At 34.1% G+C, this 26,504-nt stretch overlaps 2 protein-coding genes across 2 annotated transcripts in view; both read left to right on the plus strand.

The window, feature by feature from the left end:
* The first annotated feature begins 176 nt into the window (after positions 1-176).
* tw (Protein O-mannosyl-transferase 2) lies at positions 177-10,820 on the plus strand. The gene is made up of 16 exons (XM_090112579.1): positions 177-416; positions 488-568; positions 3,283-3,367; positions 3,619-3,723; positions 3,854-3,962; positions 4,034-4,122; positions 5,627-5,815; positions 6,159-6,265; positions 6,982-7,174; positions 7,438-7,638; positions 7,948-8,058; positions 8,145-8,274; positions 8,558-8,706; positions 9,282-9,438; positions 9,925-10,068; positions 10,480-10,820. Exons 1-16 carry the CDS (start codon positions 391-393, stop codon positions 10,695-10,697), a joined length of 2,094 nt encoding a protein of 697 aa, XP_089968705.1. The 5' UTR covers positions 177-390; the 3' UTR covers positions 10,698-10,820.
* A 3,953-nt stretch (positions 10,821-14,773) lies between these two features.
* Positions 14,774-26,504, plus strand: part of Bruce (BIR repeat containing ubiquitin-conjugating enzyme) — a 45,602-nt gene continuing 33,871 nt past the window's right edge. The window contains exons 1-15 of the mRNA XM_090112543.1: positions 14,774-14,982; positions 15,201-15,385; positions 18,484-18,612; positions 18,707-18,942; positions 19,263-19,464; positions 19,720-19,957; positions 20,052-22,776; positions 22,856-23,110; positions 23,341-23,522; positions 23,870-24,072; positions 24,280-24,414; positions 24,665-24,805; positions 25,029-25,187; positions 25,659-25,807; positions 25,964-26,309. Of these exons, the coding sequence (XP_089968669.1) occupies positions 14,805-14,982; positions 15,201-15,385; positions 18,484-18,612; positions 18,707-18,942; positions 19,263-19,464; positions 19,720-19,957; positions 20,052-22,776; positions 22,856-23,110; positions 23,341-23,522; positions 23,870-24,072; positions 24,280-24,414; positions 24,665-24,805; positions 25,029-25,187; positions 25,659-25,807; positions 25,964-26,309 (5,463 nt within the window). The 5' untranslated portion in view covers positions 14,774-14,804. The remainder of the gene's footprint in view (positions 14,983-15,200; positions 15,386-18,483; positions 18,613-18,706; positions 18,943-19,262; positions 19,465-19,719; positions 19,958-20,051; positions 22,777-22,855; positions 23,111-23,340; positions 23,523-23,869; positions 24,073-24,279; positions 24,415-24,664; positions 24,806-25,028; positions 25,188-25,658; positions 25,808-25,963; positions 26,310-26,504) is intronic.

Here is a 26,504-nt window from a genome sequence, read left to right on the forward strand (position 1 = left end):
GGACATAGTACTCAAAAGCTTTTAATTTCATAAAAATTAATGACCTTGTAAATTTCGAGGCTAAATTTAGGAAGGCGTATTAAGCGCATTTCGAGGCTAAATTTAGGAAGGTGTATTAAGGGCTTGTGTCAATGTCAGTTTTGTCACCTGTCAGTGACAGAAGACATTACCAAACTCAAAAGTCAAAACACCGTTATTTGTAAACTGAATACATACCACATCATAACTTTCTATTTTTCTAAATCCTACGTTTATATTCCTAAAAAAAACAGAAATTAAAGGCCACAGTTTGTATATATAAGCAGTAGTATTTATAAAAATATTATCCAGCTGAAAAGGAATGAATAGACTGCAATTTTTACATTTTATTATGATCTAATTTGAAACAAAATGACAACGAAATCTGTTACTAAAATGTATTAATATCGTCTTATTTAACATAAACTTGATAATGTTATAGTTTATTTAATTGTTATTTATATTTTAGATGGTGGATAACATTCGGCATTATATGTGGTGCGACTTTCTTGACTCGATTTTACAAAGTATTAGAACCAGACCATGTGTGGTAAGAAAGGATAATTTATGGATTATTATTCAATACATATTTAATAAAACATTAAAAGGCTGCATATTACATTCGATGTCCCCGAATTTCATTATTTTGTGCTGTTTAATCGATAGCTGGTAGTGGATTTTCTTAACAAACTGCTTTTCTTTTCCATCAAAAATGCGTAGTTTTTGTGAAAATCGAAATTGAAAATGATATTTTTTAAGGTTATTTTTGTACTAAAAACGCAACTTAAAGTAAAATCTTAAGCCATTATAGTATCAAAATGTCTAATTATCACACTCACACGCATTATTTTTAAATATATTTACGTACCTATTACTTTATTTACATATTACAATTTATTTTGTCAAAATAGTATTTTAACAATTTAGTATAGCCAAAAATCGTTCCATATATTTTTGTATTCGCAACAAGCCACAGATAACACAGATTAGTTAATATGACGCAGATCACAGATTAGCAATACAAATATACTAGCTTATCATAGAGTATAAATGATACATTTTAATTTTTAATGTTTTTTTTTATAGCTCACTTGCTTCAGTTTTAAAAATCGATTAACTTTTACTTTTAGTATTCAAATAGGTAGCGAGGAGCGAAGCGACGAGCGTGTTAGGTTAACTGTTGAACTGCCGCACGAGCCGAGCGAGCGAAGCGAGCGTGCCGCGGCAGCGGCCGGCGAGTGCCAGAAGCGACTTTAGGGCGATTCCCACTCAAACAAAAAAAAACTACGTAGGTTTAAACAACCTGTTTGTATTTTATTTATGTATCGTAAAATTTTTGTTATTATCAAATGCTATCTAAATTAAAATTACGAAGTGTCTAGTCGTCCGCTAAACGGATTAATAAAATAAATTAGTCGTCCGATTACCGGATGAATAAAATAATTTAATCGTCCGATTATTCGGATTACTAGATAACCTTTTAACACTAAAGCTAGTTGGGTTGGACTAAAGCAAAGGGGGCTCAGGACTTAGAAAATTTTTGATGGAGTTGGTGTCATTATAACACCTATTTATTATTGTTTTATCGTAAAGATTACGCTAATATAAGCATGTTTTATAGGAACAACTTTTCTCTAAAATCAAAAATGGCCGAGATATTCGCCCTCAATTCGTTAGGTTAGGTTTAGGTTAGGTTAGGTTAGGTTTCTTAAAAAAAAAACTACACAGAAATAGGAGCCCCGCGAAGCGGGGCTCCGTCGACGCGCAAAAAAAATCAAGTTTAGGTTAGGTTAGCCGTTAGGTTAGGTTAGGTTAGGTTTCTTAAAAAAAAAACTACACAGAAACAGGAGCCCCGCGAAGCGGGGCTCCGTCGACGCGCAAAAAAAAATCAAGTTTAGGTTAGGTTAGCCGTTAGGTTAGGTTAGGTTAGGTTTCTTAAAAAAAAAACTACACAGAAATAGGAGCCCCGCTTCGCGGGGCTCCGTCGACGCGCAACAAAAATCAAATACCTACGTGTGCCCTCCTCCCCCCTCTCCTCCCCCCACAAAAAACCTATAATACGTGCGGCAGTTCTCTAAAAAATTATTATTTTATTCATCCGGTAATCGGACAACTAATTTATTTTATTCATCCGTTTAGCGGACGACTAGCGCTGTCCTTAAAATTATTTTTGACAAATTCATTTTAAAAATCACTTTCGAATTATATTTATTATCTACAATTGTGAACGCGTCATATAACATTTATTATCTATAATGGCATGTCGTAAATACGTGGTAAATACAAACTTACATTTTCCAGGTAATATAATTTAAGAAATTGTTATAAATAAATTAATAATACGGCATTATATTTAAAAATATTGCCTGTGTGCGAGATTACTAGAAGTTTTAATACGACAATGGTATAAAAGTGTCGTTTTTAGTACAAAAATAACCTTAAAAAAAATAATTTTCATTTTCGATTTTCACAAAAACTACGCATTTTTGTTGGAAAAGAAAAGCAGTTTGTTAAGAAAATCCACTACCAGCTATCGATTAAACAGCACAAAATAATGAAATTCGGGGACATCGAATCAAATATTTAACCCATTAAAATGTTCACACATGTTTATTGTGTGGAGGGTAACAAAAAATAATACTAGAACTTTAAAGCAAGTTGTAAACTCTAATAATACTAAAGCAAGAGTTAATAAGTTTTGTTTACTTGTTAAAACCAAAAAGAACGTGATTTTTGCTTACCTATATGTATACTACTTTATATTCCGTTCCAGCCTTTTTAGACGTCCACTGCAGGACATAGGCCTCCCCCAAAGATTTCCATAACGACCGATCACCAGCGGCCTGACTCCAGCGGCTCCCCGCCACTTTGATCAGGTCGTCTGTCTGGTGATTCTTAGCACCCCTTGCCCGGCCGTTACCATGGCCGCTACCGTAGCCAGGAATATATATAATTGCCGTGTGGTGCCGGCCTAGTATAGCACTACCCCATCTCCACCCGTGGGTGTCGTAAAAGGCGACTAAGGGTTAACTACATGCAAACGGGCAGCAGCGTTATGCATGATCTCCACCTTCAACTGCGCTCGCCAACCCGCCTGCCAAGCGTGGCGAGTATTGGCATTTTTCCCCCCAAATAGATTCACATAAAAAACAATGAATAGTACAACTACTACTTTATATTATGTATATATTATTATTTTACGTAGGTATTACCCACATATATTTAAATATATGCTTTAAATAAGATTGTTACATATTTTTCCAGTTGGGATGAGACTCATTTTGGGAAAATGGCTAGTTGGTACATAAATAGGACATTCTTCTTTGATGTACATCCACCATTAGGAAAAGTGAGTAAACAATATTTTAAGTCTAGTCTTTGCCACCTTATTGATCATGAATATAAGCTTTGCAGCAGTTGCGCACTATCATACTTTCACAAGACGTAAAAAATGAAATCAATCTAAGATATTACCATGTCTAAAAAATTAAACATATTGTAAAGTGTATCAACCTCTGCAGCTTATCACTGAGACATTAACAATAAATTAAACTTCTCGAATATGTAAGCTAGTATTATTTTACATATTTGTGTTGACAGATGCTCATTGCCCTATCTGGTAAGCTGACAGGGTATGATGGCAAATATCCATTTGAAAAGCCAGGAGACAAATTTGATGGTGCTAAATATGAAGGGATGCGGATTGTTAGTATTTATTTTAATACTAGAACTTTTTAAAGCAAGACAGAAAGAACTGCTTATTATTTATTTTATTTTTAATTTTATTTAACTTTAACAGTATGTATCCCATTAATAAATATTTAATTTTTTTTAGTTCTGTGCAACATTGGGTGCTCTTATAATACCTTTAACATTTTTGACAATATGGGAGATGACAAAATCCCTTGATTCAACAATAATTGGAACAATGCTATTGCTTTTTGGTAAGTGCCTTCAACCAAAATATTATTGTTTTATTATACATAGATTAAAATATAACATTACTCTTTTTCAGATGTTGGCTTCTTAACTTTAAACAGATATATTTTATTGGATCCAATTCTCTTATTTTTTATGAGCTGTTCTATGTATGGAGTGTTTAAGGTGAGTCAAATTTTGGATTTACATGTAAATTCTCATCATTCATTATAAAAAAACTACATAAAGTAACAGCCGTTACAGCCATACTGTACTATGAAGAAAAATATTTAGCCATCAACAACAAATTGAACATAATTGTCATAATCATCTGACAAAACGAATCTTAGAATATTATGCCGAAAATTTCATAGCAATTCACCTGGAGGTCATAAATCATAATAGTTGTTTCACTTTTGTTATTGTTAATTGCCTTAACAAATGTGGCATTATTCTTAGATTTCATTGTTTGTATGACAATGGCCTGTCTCAGTAACTAAACACATCATTGCTACACATCTGTTGTAGGTTACGTTTAAGTTCTTGGTGATACGAAAATTGTAGAATTTATCATTTTGAAGTTCATGTTTTTCCATAATACAAATAAAAAAATTATGTAAATTGTCCATCATTTTATCTTACAGATGAGCTTAATAAAATTATTTTTAACAAAAAACTGAACTGCCTTTAAATTGTATTTTCTTGTGTTATATTTTACGGGATTAAAATATCATGAATAAATCGCATTTAAAATCCGTTAAAATCTTTAAGGGGGCGCATAAAGCAAAATAACCAATCTTCTATTAGATGATACGTGTAATATTCAAGACCAAATTTAAAAAATAAAATATATATCAAACTAGATGATATGTTCAACGATTCTGTTTAATCAAAAACATAAAATATTAAAATTTACTCGATAAAAAAAAATCACCAAGTTAGCTCTAATTTTCACACTTTTACGTTTTCTACTTGACATGGTAATACTTATTATGATTTTTTTTTCATAAACAATTATATTAAAACATTTGCAAGATATTTGTCAGAGCATTTTGTGTAATTACTTTTAGTTTTGGTTTTATCTGCGATAAACCACTTTTATCGTGACAAAATCAAACGTTTATCTCGAGAAAAAAAGAGCGCCAAAAGTGGTTTATCGCAGACAAAACCAAAACTAAAAGTAATTACACAAAATGCTCTGACAAATATCTTGCAAATGTTTTAATATAATTGTTTATGAAAAAAAAATCATAATAAGTATTACCATGTCAAGTAGAAAACGTAAAAGTGTGAAAATTAGAGCTAACTTGGTGATTTTTTTTTATCGAGTAAATTTTAATATTTTATGTTTTTGATTAAACAGAATCGTTGAACATATCATCTAGTTTGATATATATTTTATTTTTTAGATTTGGTCTTGCATATTACACGTATCATCTAATAGAAGATTGGTTATTTTGCTTTATGCGCCCCCTTAATTTCTAAATGCCATTAAATTGTCACGAAACTGACCTAATTTAAATGAAACCACACAGTGTTGAAATAAAAAAAGAATCATTAAAAATTAAAATCGATTCACTCAGTCGAAAGAACTTAGATAACAAAGCCAAAAAGGAATACAGTGTACAATGTACATGTCTGAATACTTTAAAGCTGGCCCTTAAACTTAAATTATAATTTTTTTCTGCAGGTTAGATCTCTAACAGAAGCTGGCCTAGCACCATTTTCTATTCGAATGTTGATATGGCAGCTGTTTCTCGGTGCATCCCTCGCTTGTACCATGTCCGTGAAGTTTGTCGGCCTGTTTGTTGTGCTATTCGTCGGTCTCCGGACTATAGCTGATTTATGGAACATTCTAGGAGATTTATCACAGCCAGTTGTAAGTAAATACATAAAATTAAAACGAAAATTATTCACTTACTAGCGGTCCGCCCCGGCTTCGCCCGTGGTACATATTTACGTTTTCTCTACATAAACCATCCTCGTACTTCAAGGAATATAATAAAAAAAGAATTATCGAAATCGGTTCAGCCGTTCTCGAGTTATGCGCTTACCAACACATTTTGCGATTCATTTTTATATATAAGATACTATTTGAAACAGGCCATGCAACTCCTATTTCAACATGAAATAAGATTTTTGTGTAGATTTTTCATTTTTCCATGTGTTTGTTGCCTATTGCATTTCATAAAAACATATGTTCCATTATTATTCATTCACAGACTCTTACTGTTAAACACCTGATTGGCAGGAGTTTTACATTAATCATTTGGCCCATCATGCTATATGTGTTTTTCTTTTGGATTCACCTGACTGTACTTAGTAAAAGGTAAGTGAATATCATTATTTATATTTAGACTAGCTTTCCGCCTGCGGCTTCGCCCGCGTTTTCAAAAAAAAACCCGCATAGTTCCCGTTCCCGTGGGATTTCCGGGATAAAACCTAGCCTATGTCACTCAGAAATGATGTAGCTTTCCAACAGTGAAAGAATTTTTCAAATCTGCCAAGTAGTTTCGGAGCCTATTCAATTCATACAAACAAACAAACAAACAAAAAATCAAACCTTTCCTCTTTATAATATTTGTATAGATGTATAGATGTAAGTACATATAATATTTTTTGAAAATTTTTAATATATTGTAGTTACCACTACAATAATTATTCAAAAAATTCTCAGAAATCCTGTATCTATACTAATAATATTATAAAGCTGAAGAGTTTGTTTGTTTGTTTGAACGCGCTAATCTCAGGAACTACTGGCCGATTTAAAAAATGCTTTCGGTGTTAGATAGTCCATTCATTGAGGAAGGCTATAGGCTATAGCCTATATATAGAGCAATGCGGGTCAAACCACGGAGCGCAGCTAGTAAAAAATAAAGCCAGTAATTTGTCAATAAATTGAAAAACATACCTAGATTGTGTATAAAATTAACATTTACATTTTTCTAATTTAAACCGAAATTTCTTGATATAATAATAACTTCAAAAATATTTATGAGTAAAGCATAAAAATGTACATATAATAAGGCGTAATTCCGTTCGCAGCGGAAACGGCGACGGTTTTTACTCGTCCGGTTTCCAAGCTCGCCTCGAAGGCAACAGCCTGCACAACGCTAGCGCACCGCGCGTGCTTGCGTACGGCGCGTTATTAACACTAAAGAACCATAGGACGGGGGGAGGGTACTTGCATTCACACCACCACCTGTATCCGCCCTCGGCTGGAGCTCGTCAGCAGCAGGTAGGCTTATAAAAAAGATAAAAGTGCACACAAACATGTCTGTAAAAAAAATCGGCGTTTGAAATGCTTTTACAGTGCAAAACATCCTAAATAAACGTAATATGGTATTCGCGAAATTAATTCTCACAGACGTTTAAAAAAATAAAAATAAACATCGATTGTAATTTTATTTTGTAAAATAATTAAATTTCTACATATTATGTTTATTTATTTTTTTATAAAATCCAACGAAAACACCCCAATACAACAAAATTACATTCCAGATAACCACCTACACGCACAAGGACGACAACAACAAGTGGCTGATAAAGCCGTACGACCGCGAGACGGTGGACGGCACGCAGCTCGTACGCAGCGGCGATCTCGTGCGGCTCACGCACGCGGCCACCGCGCGGAACTTGCACTCGCACCGCGAACGTGCGCCCGTCACGCCCAAGTTCCTGCAGGTCACCGGCTACGGTGAGGTGGGTTGTGCACACACACACACAGAAAAAATAACAAAATATACACTCGACTACATACAAATAGACAAACACACGTATACACGCACGTACGCAAACACATACGTGTTTTTTTTTTTAATAAAAAAATAACAATTACTTTGCAGACAAGTACATATTATTATTAACTTGGATAAAAAAATTCCATGTGTTGATAGTTTTACGTGTATTTTCACGTACAGCATTCTTACTGTATTTTACTTGTCACTTATATATTTAATAAAATAATGTATTAAAATTAATTATTATTGTATAATGTTCTATTTAACTCAGGATGGTATTGGAGACGCGAATGATGTATGGAAAGTTGTTGTATCTGGTGGAAAAGATGGCGACGAAATACAAACAGTGCGCAGTAAACTTATATTCGTTCACTATCTGCAGGTAAATATTTGTTTTTTATTGATTTTAGAATAACATATTATAAGTTTCTATTATGCTTACTATTTTTAACATTATTTTTCTTACAGTCTTGTGTGCTAACAACGACAGGCAAGCAACTGCCAAAGTGGGGCTTCGAACAACAAGAGGTGGCCTGTAATCCCAACTTGAGGGATAAAAATGCGTTGTGGAATGTTGAGGATAATATCTTTGATGGATGTGAGAGGATTTTGTTTTACGTTTCCATGTGACTTATATGGGTTACGGTGGAAAGAGATAGAGCAAGGCTAAAATATTAGATTTTTCTACTGGACTTTTAACTCTTACAAAACGGAAGAACTTCTAATAAATCATTTGAATTTGAATTTGAATTTTAAAAAATAAAAAATTGTCTTTTGGTAAAAAAATTCTGTTTTGACTCAATGTTTATTGAAATATTTAATTTGAACGCGAATTACGTTCATATTATGGTCACAAAATTGACCATTTCTCTTATTTTCAGTACCGAAAATGAGTTTTGAGTCGTACGCATCGGGCTTCTTCGAGCGCTTAGTGGAGTCCCACGCGGTCATGTTCCAAGGAAATGCGGGACTCAAGCCCAAGGAGGGCGAAGTCACCTCGCAGCCTTGGCAGTGGCCCATCAACTATAGAGTGAGCTATTATTATGAAATCAAACTTAAACTAAAAAAAAATATGTTTGAATTTTGTAAAAAAAACATTATTTTGTCAAACACGGCCAATAATAATATTATTAGGAATGGAATTATATTATTTAAAAAATTTATTTTTCTTAGAATATTTAAAGAAATAACTGTATAAATTTAAAGATTGCATGAATCAGAATTAATAAAAATGAAGATAGGAAAAACAGTATTAAGCCATTTTCCGTAAAAATATGATCATTGTGTAAAGTACGGATTTGCTTCAATGATCAATACGAATAACTGTTTTTTTGGTTTAATTTTATAATCCTATTAATATTATAAATGTGAAAGTTTGTATGGATGTTTGTTACTCTTTCACGCAAATACTACTGAACTGATTACAATGAAATTTAGCACACATATAGAGGGTAACTTGGATTAACACATAGGATAGGTTTTATCCCGGAAATCCCATGGGAACGGGAACTATGCGGGTTTTTCTTTGAAAACGCGGGCGAAGCCGCGGGCGGAAAGCTAGTGGTTAATAGTTTATTAACTTTTTTGTTATTCCTCCATCACCAGGGACAATATTTCTCAGGCAGCGCATACAGGATCTATCTACTCGGCAACCCTGTTATCTGGTGGGCGAACTTGGCCTTCCTTGTGTTGTTCTTTGTTATTTATGTTGTAAATGCTATAAGAGAAAAACGGGCGGAGGCGTTTGGGCGACCGTTGCAAGGTAATTTGGTTAAAGAAATAAGAATTATTAAAGGGAAACTTCTTTGGGCGCGTTGAGAGTAAAATTTCAAAGTTGCGTCATCGAGTAAGGCGACGATTTTTGTATCTTTGAATCTTGCCACAGAAGTTTCACTTCTGACACGTGTGCGCAGCACACACGCTTTTTTTTAATTGCATGCTTTTATTCAGTTGTGAAATAAGTCATAAGGGGCCTTAGACAAAGTAACAATTAAAAAACGATAACGAAGTTAGAAAAGGCAAAAATGTATGGGATTGACATACGCCGCGTTAGATCACGTGGTCTATCTAATGTCAATCCCATACATTTTTCCTTTTCTAACTTCGTTATCGTTTTTTAATTGTTACTTTGTCTAAGGCCTATAATTCTATCAGATTGCGAAAAAGACACAAATTGCATATGCGAAAGAAAATGCTCACTAAGTAATTACAAAAAAAATATTTTAATAAAGATTTTATTGTTTTTCAGTGGATCAAACACGTTCTCTACTAAACGGAGCGGGCTGGAGTTTCGTTGGTTGGGCACTGCACTATATTCCCTTCTGGGCTATGGGACGAGTACTATACTTCCATCATTACTTCCCTGCTCTTATCTTCAGTTCTATGCTCACTGGTAAATATGTTATTTATTTAAACATGTAGTAAATTTGGTCACTTTGAAAATTTTAATGAGAAATAGTTTTAAATCATGATTTGTGTAAACATAAACCTGTAACCAAGTATTTATTAATTTTGATACAAAAAGAAGCTATACAATAAATAAATAATTGATCAATAACTTTTAGATTTTGATTGACTTAATTTTTAAAGTGAAACTTTTATTACATCGTCTCAAACTTTTTGGTCTGTGTAGCGCATGTCGCGTGACGGTCGGCTGCCGAGTAGGTATAAAGCAGTGTTCGGAACCGTTCGAACAGTTTCACTTTTACCGTGGTTTCATAAAACCACACAACATTTTTTTTTGAAAAATTTACTCATTAAATATATAAACAAAGGAAATAAATAATTAACATATTTTTTCCAGGCATCCTCACAGAGTATCTACTACGCAGTATACAAAGCTACCTCAACCGAGACGCAGGTAGAACGCTATACCACACAGCTATGGGTATAATCCTGTCAGCGACTGTTTATAGTTTCTATCTATTCGCGCCACTCGCGTACGGCATGACGGGCCCACACTCAACAGAGCCTAACTCCACCATGAGCGGCTTGAAATGGCTTGATACTTGGGAGTTTTAATGTGATATATTATGTATAAATATAACTGAAAAAACACATGTTAATAAGATAAACTAATAAATAATTCGACTGAATTCTAATTGAGAACTCTAGTTATAAACTTAAGAAATATGGATATAATTATTTGTGTATTTAGTATATTATTAATTAATTTAAGATAACCTATTCTTTAATTTTATAAATTTCAATTCCGTCCAACAAAGTATTAAAATATTTTTTATAAACTAATATTTTTTAATATTAAGAAAATAAAAAAAATTGTTATTTTTTAACTATGGTGTTTTATTTTAAATCCAAGTATAGCTAATTTGCTTAGATCACATTATTGGCAAACGCTGTATACGGCTGTGTGCAGTGCAATATGCTATATCTGCGTATATCATACTATAGCGTGACAAGGATTTTTCCGTAGTAAAGCTGTAACTTGTAAGCCCCTTCTGTTTTACATTTCCACCGAGGTCAGCGCTCACGGCTCAGCGTTGCTATTGTTAATTCCAGTTCAGAGTTCTATTCCCTCCATAACCCATAGGGAGAGCGTGCCACGAAATAAGCCCTACGGTAAAGTTACTAGTGTGTAGTAAATTTGACGGATTGGCCATGTTGTAGGTCATTAATAGGGAATATGCATGAAACTCGAATTAGTCTCAAATATTTTTTAATAAACTTTATTACTTCTTAATGAAGCTCCTGTAAATATTTTTTGATATAAGTAATTTAAAATTCATTGTGAAATTAATTTCTAGAAAGTCTGGGAAATTCAAATACATATATTATAAAACGCGACACCATTGGTCAGAGCAAAGCATGAACTATGACGTCATAATGCATAAGATACCACATGGTACCATAGAATGTATCATTTATTAAATCGTCAGTGTTGCCAACGCGAAAGTAGGCTTTTATCCCTAAATTTAAGGGGAAGGAAACTATAAAGAGAGATTTCGAATTGAAAATTCATTTTTCTTTTGATATTGTTTTCTTTTTTAATCGCTGCAAAAATGTGTTCATTATTTAGATTTAGATTTATTACACCAAAACATATACATACGGTACAGAACAAAAAGAAAAATAATGGATATAAAGAAAGAATAAGGACGGTTGTATTTGAACTCATTATACTCATAGGTGTGTCTCCAGATGGGGACAATTAAATGACCTTTTTAAAGAAAACCATGAATACTACATTGAGGAAAGTTCAGACATTTGTGCTCTAATCTGCTTATACACAAGTAGTCCATTGAATAAAAAGTTCTAGAGTGCGTGAGTTAGTAACGTAAGATGTTTCTTCAGAAACATGTCAAGAGTCCCTAGGTAATAAACATACTAAAACCCCGGGACACTAGGAGGAGCCCCGGAGTGGGGGGAGGGGGAAAATGGGTCCATTTTTTCATTTTTCGCTTAAATCTCAAAAACGGTACATGTTAAAGAAAAACTTTCAATGAAAAGTTGAAAGGCCATAAAATTATCTACAAGTTGTACCTAAATAATTTTTTCCTATATCCTACCGTTTCTGAGTTATACGCAGTAAAAAATGATTTTGGCTCAAACAATTTCCCCATACTACACATCAATCGATCAAAAAATATTTATTTCTTCCAAAAAACTCAAATGTGCAACTTGTGACTGGTACTGATAGATTGCTCTTAATTAGGTCTATAATTGGTAAAATAAACACATTGCTCCATGGAAGCCTTTAGGAGGAATCGATTGTCAAATATTATATTAGGGTAGTTTGAGTTACTGAACTTGAACTTTTTATTTTTTTTCTTCCAAAAAACTCAAAAGTGCAACTTGTGACTGGTACAGATAGATTGCTCATAATTGGGTCTATCATTGGTAAAAATACCAGATTCCACCGCGGAGGCGTTTACGGGTAATTTAATTTTATTAGGGTAGTTACGATACTTGAACTTTTTATTTTTTTTCTTCCAAAAAACTCAAAAGTGCAACTTGTGACCGGTACTATTAGATTGCTCTTAATTAGGTCTATAATTGGTAAAATAAACACATTCCTCCATGGAAGCCTTTAGGAGGAATCGATTGTCAAAATATTATATTGGGGTAGTTTGAGTTACTGAACTTGATCTTTTTATTTTTTTCTTCCAAAAAACTCAAAAGTGCAACTTGTGACCGGTACTGATAGATTGTTCTTAATTAGGTCTATAATTGGTAAAATAAACACATTGCTCCATGGAAGCCTTTAGGAGGAATCGATTGTCAAATATTATATTAGGGTAGTTTGAGTTACTGAACTTGAACTTTTTATTTTTTTTCTTCCAAAAAACTCAAAAGTGCAACTTGTGACTGGTACAAATAGATTGCTCATAATTGGGTCTATCATTGATAAAAATACTAGATTCCACCACGGAGGCGTTTACGGGGAATTGAATTTTATTAGGGTAGTTATGATACTTGAACTTTTTATTTTTTTTCTTCCAAAAAACTCAAAAGTGCAACTTGTGACCGCTACCGATAGATTGCTCATAATTAGGTCTATCATTGATAAAAATACCAGATTCCACCATGGAGGCGTTTACGGGGAATTGAATTTTATTAGGACAGTTAGTTAAAAAGTTCAAGTATCATAACTACCCTAATAAAATTCAATTCCCCGTAAACGCCTCCGTGGTGGAATCTAGTATTTTTATAAATGATAGACCCAATTATGAGCAATCTATCTGTACCAGTCACAAGTTGCACTTTTGAGTTTTTTGGAAGAAAAAAAATAAAAAGTTCAAGTATCGTAACTACCCTAATAAAATTCAATTACCCGTAAACGCCTCCGCGGTGGAATCTGGTATTTTTATCAATGATAGACCTAATTATGAGCAATCTATCTGTACCGGTCACAAGTTGTACTTTTGAGTTTTTTTGGAAGAAAAAAATAAAAGATCAAGTTCAGTAACTCAAACTGCCCTAATATAACATTTTGACAATCGATTCCTCCTAAAGACTTCCATGGAGGAATGTGTTTATTTTACCAATTATAGACCTAATTAAGAGCAATCTATCAGTACCGGTCACAAGTTGCACATTTGAGTTTTTTGGAAGAAATAAATATTTTTTGATCGATTGATGTGTAGTATGGGGAAATTGTTTGAGCCAAAATCATTTTTTACTGCGTATAACTCAGAAACGGTAGGATATAGGAAAAAATGATTTAGGTACAACTTGTAGATAATTTTATGGCCTTTCAACTTTTTCTTGAAAGTTTTTCTCTAACATGTACCGTTTTTGAGATTTAAGCGAAAAATGAAAAAATGGACTCATTTCCCCCCTCCCCCCACTCCGGGGCTCCTCCTAGTGTCCCGGGGTTTTAGTATGTTTATTACCTAGGGACTCTTGACATGTTTCCGAAGAAACATCTTACGTTACTAACTCACGCACTCTAGACCCCCCTTGGAGGGACTCATTCAATGGACTAAAGGATTTTTATAGTTTTAGATTTTGATAGTTTTAGGTATGTTTTCTTGCAAATTATTGATTTCATGCTTCATGTAGTTAACTGTGTCTTTTTTCCGTAGGTACAAACCATTGAGTTATTTGAGATATTATACTATTAACTACTACGTTACAATTTCTTATTGTATTTTTCTATTGAAGAAGGATGTTCCATAGCGATTTATTAACAATTATAAGAAACGAATAACGATATTGAATCAAAGAAATTTCTAAAACTTGTTCAACTATTTTCTTGACTTGAATTTTTTGTTGTCATGAACTGTGACGTCACACGAAGCGCGCCAAATCAAACGCCAAATGGCCGCGTCGTTTGAATTGACGATTTGTTGGGTTTTTTAAAACATTTTTTTTACTTCCTAATACTTTTTGGCTGCGAAATTTTTCTCCCATAAATACCTAAAATGTTATAAACTATCTACAAAGCAACTAGTAATTATATTTAAAATAGTGCATTTTATTTTTGCAAAAGCACATTAATAAAAATGTAATAATTTAATATAAAAATCCTATTAAAATATGAGATTTGAGATTCTATTTAGTCTATGGATATTTTTAAACTGGCCACAAATGATAAATTTTTTGACGTAAAAAAATATAATTACAAATGGCGTTTACGTAGAACAGACAGATGTATTCACGGCCACGATGGGCGATGATTCTTTGATATTACGAGAAGATGGCTATATTCGCATGACTTTTCCCGTTGCTTCATTAACGTATCACAGCAACTTAAATATAATTTTGGTGAGAACTGATGTGGGTGGTGTACACGTTTTGGATGTTAATTCTGGTGTGATACTTCAGAGCTCCCACCTTTCAGCGGGTAAGTTAAGAATTTGCACTTGTAATTATTGGTTGGCGTTAATGAGAGTAAGTCAATAATGACGAAATTATAAATTTTCGCTAATAAATTGCGATTGTTCTGCTTATAATAATTCATGTCCTACATTGTCTTAATTTGACAGTTCTCCGTAAACAATTCCGTATCAAAATTTATAGCTACCGGCCGTATTAATATTGGTTTGGTCTTTGTTTTTGTAGATGAGCATGGCACTTTGGGTGTTGAGTATGCGCCGGGCGCGGACCGTGTGTTCGTATGGGATAACAGCGGGATAGGCGCTCGAACTGACTACAATGGAGTACTGCTCCTGCACACAGCTCTTCAGCGGCCCTTACCCATCTCACAGCCAGACAGTCCCATCAGAATTGAACTTGTTCTATCTGAGGTTTGATTTGCAATTAATTTCATTCTTATAGTATTACACAACTTAATCAGGTAGGTAATATTATACTTATTTAGTCAGACAGATCACAGTAATAATTTATGTAAATTTTACATGATAATGATAATATCTAATCATATAGGTATGATGCATTTATGTTCTGAAAAATTCCATCCCCAATTCAATTCACTATTATAATAATAATGTGCTTAAATACTATTATTATTAAATTGTCAGTGCAAAATATTTATTTCTATGCCTTAATATGAATTGTTAAACAACATATTAATATTCTAGTTTTAATTCTTTTTTTACTTTGTTTGTACTTGCTAAACCTGTTCAATTTCTTAAATCTGCATAAATCATAATAACCATTACGAAGAGGGTGCCTGCTCCTCTTACCTTACCTATATTAAACATCAGCAATAGTTGTTGTTTAATAAAATGGATGATTATAATATTATAAATTTTTCTTTTGGAATGAATAATAAAGAATATCTAATTCTTGCATAACATTTTTGGTAAGCAGGTATGACATCCTTAAATGAAAAACAATAGGTGTCATACTCTGTGGCAAATAATGGTGTTTTATATAATATTTGATATGTTTATTTTTAACCAGTAGGTATAATACAAAATATGTATGTTTTAACAATTTTAATTTATTCTGTTTTTCTAATTCATATGTATATTCCTAATTCTTAACAACTACCAATAAACTAAATTGTGTGTTAATAACAAATTATGTGTTATAATTTATAAGATGTTTTATGCATAACTATAAATAATAATAATAAATGTAAATAAAGGCATAGTTAATATTGATTACTTAATTTTTGATAACATTTAAAATCAATAGTCTAACTTAACTACATAGGAAAATGAAAGCATGTTTGATTTAAAGTTATTTTTTACTAGAATTAAAGTTATTTAATTCAGTTATCATTAAAGTTATTAAAGTCATTAAAGTTATATTTTACTTGAATTAAAGTTATTTTTTACATGTACTTCATCAAATTGTTATTATTTGAGTTTAAAAATGTTATGTGCAGACAAATAACATTTTTGTGTATGTTCTTACCCACAACCACTCATTCATCAATAGGTTAAGATGGCAATCAGAACTTGGATTTGTTAAACTGTGATATCTTTATAATTTACTAGCGGTCCGCCCCGGCTTCGCCCGTGGTACACATTTACGTTTTCTCTACATAAGAACCATCCTCGTACTTCAAGGAATATAATAAAAAAAAATTATCAAAATCGGTTCAGCCGTTCTCAAGTTATGCGCTTACCAACACATTTTGGGATTCATTTTTATTATATTACTAGCGGTCCGCCCCGGCTTCGCCCGTGGTACATGTTTACGTTTTCTCTACATAAGAACCATCCTCGTACTTCAAGGAATATAATAAAAAAAGAATTACCGAAATTGGTTCACCCGTTCTCGAGTTATGCGCTTACCAACACATTTTGCGATTCATTTTTATATATAAGACTAGCGGTCCGCCCCGGCTTCGCCCGTGGTACATGTACTTACGTTTTCTCTACATAACAACCATCCTCGTACTTCAAGGAATATAATAAAAAAAGAATTATCTAAATCGGTTCAGCCGTTCTCGAGTTATGCGCTTACCAACACATTTTGCGATTCATTTTTATATATATAATATTATATAGATTAACCTTATGAATGTAGCCTACTTGCAGTGCAATAAAACGTTAGGTTAGGTGAAACAATAAATTATATTACCTTGTATACATTGAATAAGTATTTAACTGGTCGCAATATTATAAAAAAACATCAGTTTATAATCTAACTTAAGATTGCAAACTATGGAAAAAATTGATCTGTGCCATTTCCTTTTATCTAATGCATTATTTTTTGTTAGACTATATAAATAAATTTTAAAACATCTGTCAAGTTACAAGTGTAGGTTGTGGCTTAATGTAGTTACTCATAACAGTTCTCCTTTTCTGTGTCACTTTAAATAATAGGAACCTAACCTTTAAATAATAGGGACATAGATCTGAGAAAAAGCATACAATGAACAATGTAACAGATACATATATTAAGAATTATTTAAACAGTGAACGATCATATTAACCTTATGAGTCATTTAATGCAACCAATTTTCCATTAGTAGCACTGCATTTAAATGCATTAGTTTTTCTTGTTTCATAATGATTTCATAAGAATTACCATTTTAAACCTTATTTTCCATAATCATAGCATACTCTATATTAATCATAGCATACTCTCTCTGTACAGGATGAGAACATGTATCTTGAAGTGAACTGAAAATGTGTTTTTTATATCATTGCATTATTTTATATCTCATGTTTACTTTTTAACTAGCTTTCCGCCCGCGGCTTCGCCCGCTTTGTCTAAAACATAATAAATTATATACTAAAACCTTCCTCTTGAATCACTCTATCTATAAAAAAAAACCGCATCAAAATCCGTTGCGTAGTTTTAAAGATTTAAGCATACATAGGGACAGAGAAAGCGACTTTGTTTTGTACTATGTAGTGATTAATTTTTCTGTGTATCATCATGTTTAGTAAAGGTTTGTTTGTTAACTGTACAAGTTATTATTATTATAACTTCTCATTGCTAAGCTCTACTTTGTAAAGGATGATTTAACACACAGTTAAGTCGTGACAAGAAACAACAAGGAATTGTATTATTATAAGATAAGATTTTACTTGAATTAGAAGTCATGTATGTTTTAATTTATACCATTATAATTTAATTATATTCTTAATACACATGCCAATTGTTATTGTGTTAGAAAAAATATTATCTTGGCAGAAAATAAACACACAACAATTTTTCTTAGGGCCGATTTTTCAATGCTTGGATAAAACTTATCCGTCCAATAAAGTATTACACGATAATATTAAAATGTCACGTAAACTGTCAAATACGGGCAATTAGAATACGTTTTTAAAATGGTAGTTTTATACATTATTCGACGAATAAGTTTTATCCAAGCATTGAAAAATCGGCCCTTAAACTAATAAAATAAAAATATGTCATTGCACTCTTCCAAAGGTAACCCTAATACGTAAAATGGTAACTTTGTTTTCTATAACAGGCGGTGTTACTGTACCAATGTGTGCAGAGCCTTGATGCTCACTCCATTGAGGGTCTGCCAGACTTCATCAGTGATCTTCAGAGAGCTATTGATATGGAGCCTGTCAGAAAAGGGGTCAAAGCTCAAAAGGTATGTCTTTGACAAAGGAATTGTGATAAATTTTGCAGATTTTTTTGCAAAAACAGTCATATGTCAATATTCATAAATTTTGTTTTAATTCTAGTGGAGTACAGTGACAATATCCTTACCGCAATCAACCCTCCGTTTGGTTATGATCGGCATCGTACAAGAGTTAAAAGGTCAGAACAGACGGATACCAGCACTTGCAATAGCATCTGCAGTTGGACAAAGGGCCAATGAGCTAATGCCTTGCAACCGAGATGACGAGTCCAGAGGCTTGATGTACTCTGAGGCGGAGAGGAAAGAGACCTTCAAACGATGGCCGCATATGGATTACAAGTAAGATTTGCATAGAAATCAAATTATAATCAACTATTGGGCAAGATTGTAATTAGTTATACATTGTATTTTGCAAATCATTATCTTTCTAAATTTCACTACTACATATAATCACTTAATATATATGACTCAGTTGCCCATCTATGTATATGATGCTGGGTAAAATTTTATATTCACTATATGTACACGTCAAGAAGCTTATATCTAATACACTGGAGATTGCACTTGTTACAATTTAATGGTCATAGTGCAATCTCCAGTGTATTAGATATAAGCTTCTTGGTACACGTACAACTATGTTATGTTAAAATTCGATCCAGATGGGCTCTCCCCGCTCGCATGGCGCAGGCGGGGTTCTACCACCAGCCGTCGCCGAGCGGGGACGACCGCGCCATGTGCTTCACGTGCATGGTGTGCCTCGTGTGCTGGGAGAAGTCGGACGAGCCGTGGGTGGAGCACGAGCGGCACTCGCCCAACTGCCCCTTCGTGAGGGGCGAGTACACACACAATGTTCCTATATCGGTGAGTTTGGGGTTTATCCTTTGGGGGCTTTGTAAAAATTTGTTTAAAATTTTTGTTTTTGTAATAAAGTTTTTGTTATTTATGAAATTAAAAAGCTTGATAAATTGAATTTTTAGTTTTATAGAATTAAGTGGTTTAATAAATGAAAAAATTTTGAAGACTAGAAAAATTTGATAATGAGCGGGATTGAAAAAGCTGGCTGTTTTTTTCGACCCTTTTAATGTTTTATACAAAATTCTATTGTAATATTTATAGGTAACCAATGCCACAGCATGTGCGGTGCCATGTCCAAGTGTTAGGGTAGTATCCAAAGGTAACACAGGAGATCTTATAGCAACCGGCACAACAGAAGGCAAGGTTAATATCTGGAAATTCGATTGTGGACTTAAATTAGTGAAATTCTTACATCTTTCACCTTATGACTCAATATTCAGTGGCATTCTCACAACTGATAGTCATAAGGTTTGGTCAGCAAGTTTAGAAAAAGACTCATGTAAGTATTGACTATTTAAATTTTCTTCTTATTTCATTTACACCATACCTATCAACTACAAATTGTATTACAATTATTTTTTACCTTATTTTAGCAACATATGGAATTGAACTTACTGCCATGACCTTTATTGGAATGGCATCACAACAAGAGACATATCCTCAAGCACAAAATAGTGAAAATACAGAAAAGGAAACAAACACAAGTAAAGCAAAACCATCCCTCATTTGCGCTGTAGTAATCACTCGAACAGTATCAATACCCACAAACCAACCAATTAAAGATGACTCAAGCAAAGCTCTTTTCGATGCTGGAGATCCAGAAAAATCTAAAGAAACCATCCAAGCCATGAATGACCAGAACGAAGCTAAGAATAATTTAGCGAGTACAAACAAAATGTTATTTTTGCTAACATACGACATACACAATTCAATGGCGGGTTCAATGACGACGGCGATACACACATCCAACAGCAGCGGGAACTCGAAACCAGGTGGGAGTAAAAAGGTCTGTACAGTACAAAGGACAGATGATGCAAACATATACGACGACATTTACTTCCAATATTCTGACGAGGATACAGAGCTTCCTCAATGCACAAACCTATTAGATGAACAAATAAGTAATGTTTTTAATTTAGATGCATCATCTAGTAAAGAGGACTGCAAAATTTGGGGACCAAAAAAGACTATTTTCAATAAACATTTCAAAGTATTACCCCCACCCCCACCCACTGCTTTGTTGCCAGAGCTGCCAGAATCAGAACAGGGCATTATGTTAGATTTTGTCGGAAAAATATCACAACTAAAGAGTTGGAAAAGTGGAAATTTAGACACTGTTATAACCAAAATAGTTGATCAAACAGATGCAGTACAAGGTGACCCTATCACGCATTACCTCAACATGACCGGTCAGGGACCGTTGGAAATATCAGACTTAAAGTGGTATGAAGGAGTTGATAATTCAGAAAAGGTTAAACTATCGTCATCTACGAAAAGCAAAGCTGGTACACAAACAGTGCTCAGTATTAACCCAAATGATGGATTTGACAGTGATCCTCCGCCAGAAGAAGCCGTCTCGCAAGGTATAGCTATACAATGTCTAAGTCTTCCAACTAGCTTAAACATATGCGACGATGCAAAAGTGACACATCTTTTACCATCTGAAGATAAAGAACATCTTTTAGTCGTAGTATCCTCAATCGAACCTAGCAAAGTTAAAACTGAAGAAGAGACGGACGCTGATGGTGACGTAAAAATGGAAGTTGATGAAGTCTCTGACCAACCTGATAAGACTGATGATAATGACACTAAAGCATATTTTCTTTACTATAAAATTAATAATAAAACTTCTATTTACACTTTAGAGGATAATCCTGTAACAATAAAGGAGCTACCATACAACGAAAGTCCTGTAGATTTATGTTTATTGCCAGTAGATAAAAATGATCAATACTCATTTGCTTCGGTTGGCCTTGACGGTCATCTAAGATTGTATTCTCTCCCTGATTTTAAACTGCTTTCCCAAAAGCAAGTGCCCAAAGGACGATTTACGTCAGTGGCTTACTGTGCTTCTGTCGAGCGCTTGAGTGTATCTACCAGACACGGTATGATATATTTCTATGCTCTTAATAATGGAGAGAAAGATGCATCTGGTGAAACAAATGAAGATGAGTTCGCTAACATTGATTTTGACATGCTACAACGTGTGCCGAAGGATGATGTTTCAGGTTCAGCAACAACACCAGTATTGCTAGCAAATAAAACAGATCTCGATTTAGCTGATCTTACATCAATAATGTCACTCACTGGCTCTTACTGCCCTAATCCTACTGTCCCATATAGCGCCGTAGTTCCAGGCTTTTGGTGCGAGTTGTCACCTGCTCAAAGATCAAGATCGGATCATCAAAATAATCGATCATGGAGACTTCAGAATACTTCATCCACTTGGGATGAACATGTTCTTGAACTGACTTTGCTATACAATGTTTCTTTGGCTCATATAGAGTTTGGATTTACATTGCATTCTGCCAATTCAGTTAATTTGCCTATAATACAAGTAACACTGTTGAAACAGAATTTACACGGCATCGGGTACAACAAGGACGCCTCATATGGTTTGAGGTCGGAATCACCGGTACATTTCTCAGTCATTGATGCCGATGTATCAAATCTCGAAAATCCGGTAAATAGCGAAGAGTATTTACAAGCACATAACGCAGAAATACTCGCGGGTCCATTATTGCTATCATCTGGGTTAGATATGACTCAACAGTCTGGTACTTTAATTCTAACCAGTCCAAGACTTTACCGTGCTAGGGGCAGGACTTTCTTGATTCATATTAAAACCTTATTCGACCCAGCTAAAGATATAAATAAAGGACCAATAAAATCTGGTGAGAGTAGTGCAAAGAAGTCCAGTTTCATTGGATGTGACTGGTTGCACCAAATATCTATAACTGTGCGCTCTACTCCTCACACGGAAGTCCCATTGGAGAGACAACAAAGAATAAACATGCTGGAATCTAATAGTTTCTTGAATTCACTGTGTGAAATAGCTGTCAGTAAAGATTCAATAGAAAAGAGAAAACTTGCTCTTGATATTTTAAGTTGGGTAATTTCAATTCGACTTCAACGCATGCGATTGGCGAAGAATGAAAAGAGTAAAGACAAGGAATCGCCAAGTCCGGTGGAGACGCAGCAGATGGAGTGCATAGCAGTTATTGAAAAACACACTAGCGCGCTGTTGAAGAAGTGCATTTTATGCGCTAATCGCAGCATCGCAAAGAAATGCGTCAAAATTATCCTTATTACTACTGAGTAAGTATCATCACGTACGTTTTTGATGAAACAGCTTGTTTTATTTTTGAGGAAACCTTTTATGTATTATTTTTTTCAGGGGGGTGAAACAATTACCTCGTCCTTGGAAGTGCACATTTGAGAACACATTAACAAATAGCGTAATCGCTTGTATACCGTTAGTGGGTGCTTGTGAATCACCAGGTGCCCTAAAATGGTTGATGGCGCTGGCCCAACATGGCACTTCACGAGCCTCTGCTCCTGAATTAGTTGCGCGGTGTCTTACACTGCTGGAGAAAGCTGCACGGTGTTTGCGGGAGCGAAGCAATCCTTATCATCAATTGTTACGCGCTAGGTAATATATTTTATTATCATTATCTTTTTTTTTCATTTATATGATTTTCTTTGCAAGACAAGACCAATATCTTGTCTGTCTTTTTGAACACATCTTTCCTTTTCAGTCATTAACTGTCATTTTCATTATATTTATTAATAAGCTAAACTTTAAAACAATCAAAACATTAATATCAATTTTATAGTGCAAAAATCGTTATTAAAGTCTAATAAAATTGTTTTTTTCCACAGGTTTGGTCTCTATGGCTTGGCCCTGGAGCGCAGTATATTCGCAGTGGAGATCCCCGAGTTTGGGCGCAGCTCCTCCCTGCCTGTAACGTACGCGAGCGTGCTCGCTGGCGACGTGCAGCCCCCTCAGGCACCTAAACAAGAGTCACAGCTTAGAGACTTGCTCAATATGCCGCTTGATGCTAGTAAGTTGACTTTTAAATCTATAAAATATTAACAGTTACTTTGGTAAAAACAATTTTGTTGCCCGAATATAATTTTAATCTTTATCCTATGTTATAAGAATTCTAATATTATGTGATTAAATAATAAGTAACTTCATTTATTTTTTCAATTTATTCCGCGTCTACAAACGAAAAAAAAAATATAACATGTTGCAATTTATTTCTTTAATAAATAAATAAAATACCTGAAATATGATATCCTTATCATTTTCTGCTGTGATTGGTCTAATAAGTAACTACTTCTAAACAGATAAAGGATTTAATTATCTAATCAATCTCACGCAACACTAAAATCGTTTCCTTTCCAGTCGAGATAAAGAGCACAACAAACAACAGTCAAACACCCAACTGGTACGAGCTGGAGGGCGGGTTGGGTGCGTTGGCAGTAGTGGGCGAGTCCATGCCGTTGCACGTGAGTTGTCACGTCGCGTCGGATGGCACCAAGCTGGAGTCGGCCGCCACGTGCCACCCGCCGCCCGTCGTCAGCGCGCACACCGCTGACCCGCACCAGGTATCCTTTATTTATTTAAAAATGGCTTACCATGGCATATTTTTTTGTTAAAGCAATTCAAATTAATTTAAAATAAAGATTAGTACTTAGGTATCTATCTATCTATTCTAAATTATAGATAGGCTTTAAAAATATGTATTGCATACATACTAAAACTAAATTAGAAAAAAAAAACCTTAATTTTTATACTCGATTACCTCGCTATAGTTGTGGAACGTCGTGAAGGAAGGACAAATGAAACAAGCTTCCAAAGAGGCCGATTCGCCGGAAGATGCGGATGGTTCGATGATGGACTGCGATCCTCAAGATAAACCGGAGTTGGGTGAAGATAAACTATTCAAAGTACGATATTTTTTATCCATTCATTAATTTCTTTTTAAAATTAATTAAATTTATTTCAAATTATTTCGTTACCTACGAATAATGAATTCGTCACTACTAAATTTTCTGTTAACTTAAATTTTATTTTGGTCCTTCGAGGCGGATTATATTCCGTTTATTTTAATTTTATGTTAATTATTCGACCTTTCTATTCTAGAAGTGTTGATTATCACTTAGAGCATTGTAATTAATTTTTTAAACTGTTTATCAGGAACAAGAGCAATGTGGCATTCCGTGGGCAGCATTAGTGACCCGTCCGCCGCAGCACACGCTTGTGGTGGAACGCATGCACTCGGGCGCGCGCCGCTATATCGTGCTCGATTTTGGACACACCGTGCGACTTACTGATGTGGTGAGTAACTTGTCGTTATTTTTTAGGTATGTTTTTTTTTATGACTGAGCAAGCAACGGGGCAGGAATACTTGAATGTTGTAATGGACTTGGAATGTCTATTTCATTCTATGAAGTATTTTTTTTGCATAATTCCCATTTATCGACATTATCACATTTTTCGCAACATCTCTTGTTTAAGAAATCTACAAATTTAAATTTAATTTGTTCCTTGTTGTCCACAGATTATACCATCATGTTCAGACTTAGTGACATTGTGCATCGACATTTGGACGGTCGGCGAAGAGACAGACTGCGTTAAGTTAGCCTTCGCCACGGACATTGCGACAAAACACCTCGTGTTGTCTGATATACAGCCAGCTCCACTTTGCAGATATATGAAGGTAATCTTATATATAAAAATGAATCGCAAAATGTGTTGGTAAGCGCATAACTCGAGAACGGCTGAACCGATTTAGATAATTCTTTTTTTATTATATTCCTTGAAGTACGAGGATGGTTTTTATGTAGAGAAAACGTAAATATGTACCACGGGCGAAGCCGGGGCGGACCGCTAGTCTTATATATAAAAATGAATCGCAAAATGTGTTGGTAAGCGCATAACTCAAGAACGGCTGAACCGATTTCGATAATTCTTTTTTTATTATATTCCTTCAAGTACGAGGATGGTTCTTATGTAGAGAAAACGTAAACATGTACCACGGGCGAAGCCGGGGCGGACCGCTAGTAATTTATACAACCAAAAAATTAAAAAACGCGTTCGTTGTCAGAGTATGAGAAATAAAACGCCAGCATTATTAAAGGCAAAATTTTTAAGGTAAAAACTTAAAAAAAATCTTCATTTTACTTTATAGATTACAACAATAGGCCGCTACGGTATGTCAGCGATGAAATGCAAAATACCCCTGGGCTGGTTCTATGGAGAAATCGCTGAGATAGCTAACGTCACTGCGTCAATTAATGCGCTAAATGCATTACATCAAGATCTTAGTTGTCGATTCAGGTAAGCTATAACTTAATTTTACTAGCTTATAAGCGTTTTGATAATGAATTTAATTTATTCTACAAAGTATGTGGATTAAAACAAAAAAAATTATAAATTTTTCTGTGTGGTCATATTTCAATATATATTCATTTAATTTGTTTTTATTATTTGCAGATTGGCAACTGGAAAGCTAATAGATTTAATCAATCCATACCTTGAACTATACAACGGTAACGCCGCGCACATGATGGCGTATCTAAACCAAGCAGAAACCGACGCTAAAGTCGTCCTCGCATACCAGGAGTGCATAGAATTGCAGCAGCAGTTACACAACTGTACCAACATATTGAAACGTCTGCAAAATGTACCGGACTGCAGTGATAAAGTACTGGATGCTGTAGACGCTGGCCACGTTACGTCAGATGCGCTTCTAGATAGAGCGTCTACAGACAAACTGCGCGTGATAACTGAGAATGTAGTGGATCTGCTGCTGTATTTCTTGTTCCAAATGAATGATGTGGTGAGTTTAGCGTAACTGGTACAATCTTATGACTGCATATTATCATTTTTTTATGAATTTACTAATCTAAACATAATATAGGAAATTTAAAACTGTACATTGAGTATTTTGTAAAAAATAATACTTTGACAAAATAATACTAATATAAATAATATTGAAAAAAATGATACTGGGGTTATTAATATTTTATTTTAA

This window comes from Colias eurytheme, chromosome 18 (genome assembly GCF_061535395.1).
Source record: "Colias eurytheme isolate Ceu_HAF_F1 chromosome 18, ilColEury1 Martin Lab GWU primary, whole genome shotgun sequence".
NCBI classification, from domain to species: domain Eukaryota; kingdom Metazoa; phylum Arthropoda; class Insecta; order Lepidoptera; family Pieridae; genus Colias; species Colias eurytheme.

What these genes read in the sequence shown, in the direction of transcription:
- tw (XM_090112579.1), top strand. Translation starts at nt 391, where the DNA reads ATGACAACGAAATCTGTTACTAAAAT. An exon ending in CTGACTGTACTTAGTAAAAG is followed by an intron (nt 6,266 to 6,981) that starts GTAAGTGAATAT and finishes TTCCGTTCGCAG; the next exon opens with CGGAAACGGCGACGGTTTTT. An exon ending in AGGTCACCGGCTACGGTGAG is followed by an intron (nt 7,639 to 7,947) that starts GTGGGTTGTGCA and finishes TATTTAACTCAG; the next exon opens with GATGGTATTGGAGACGCGAA.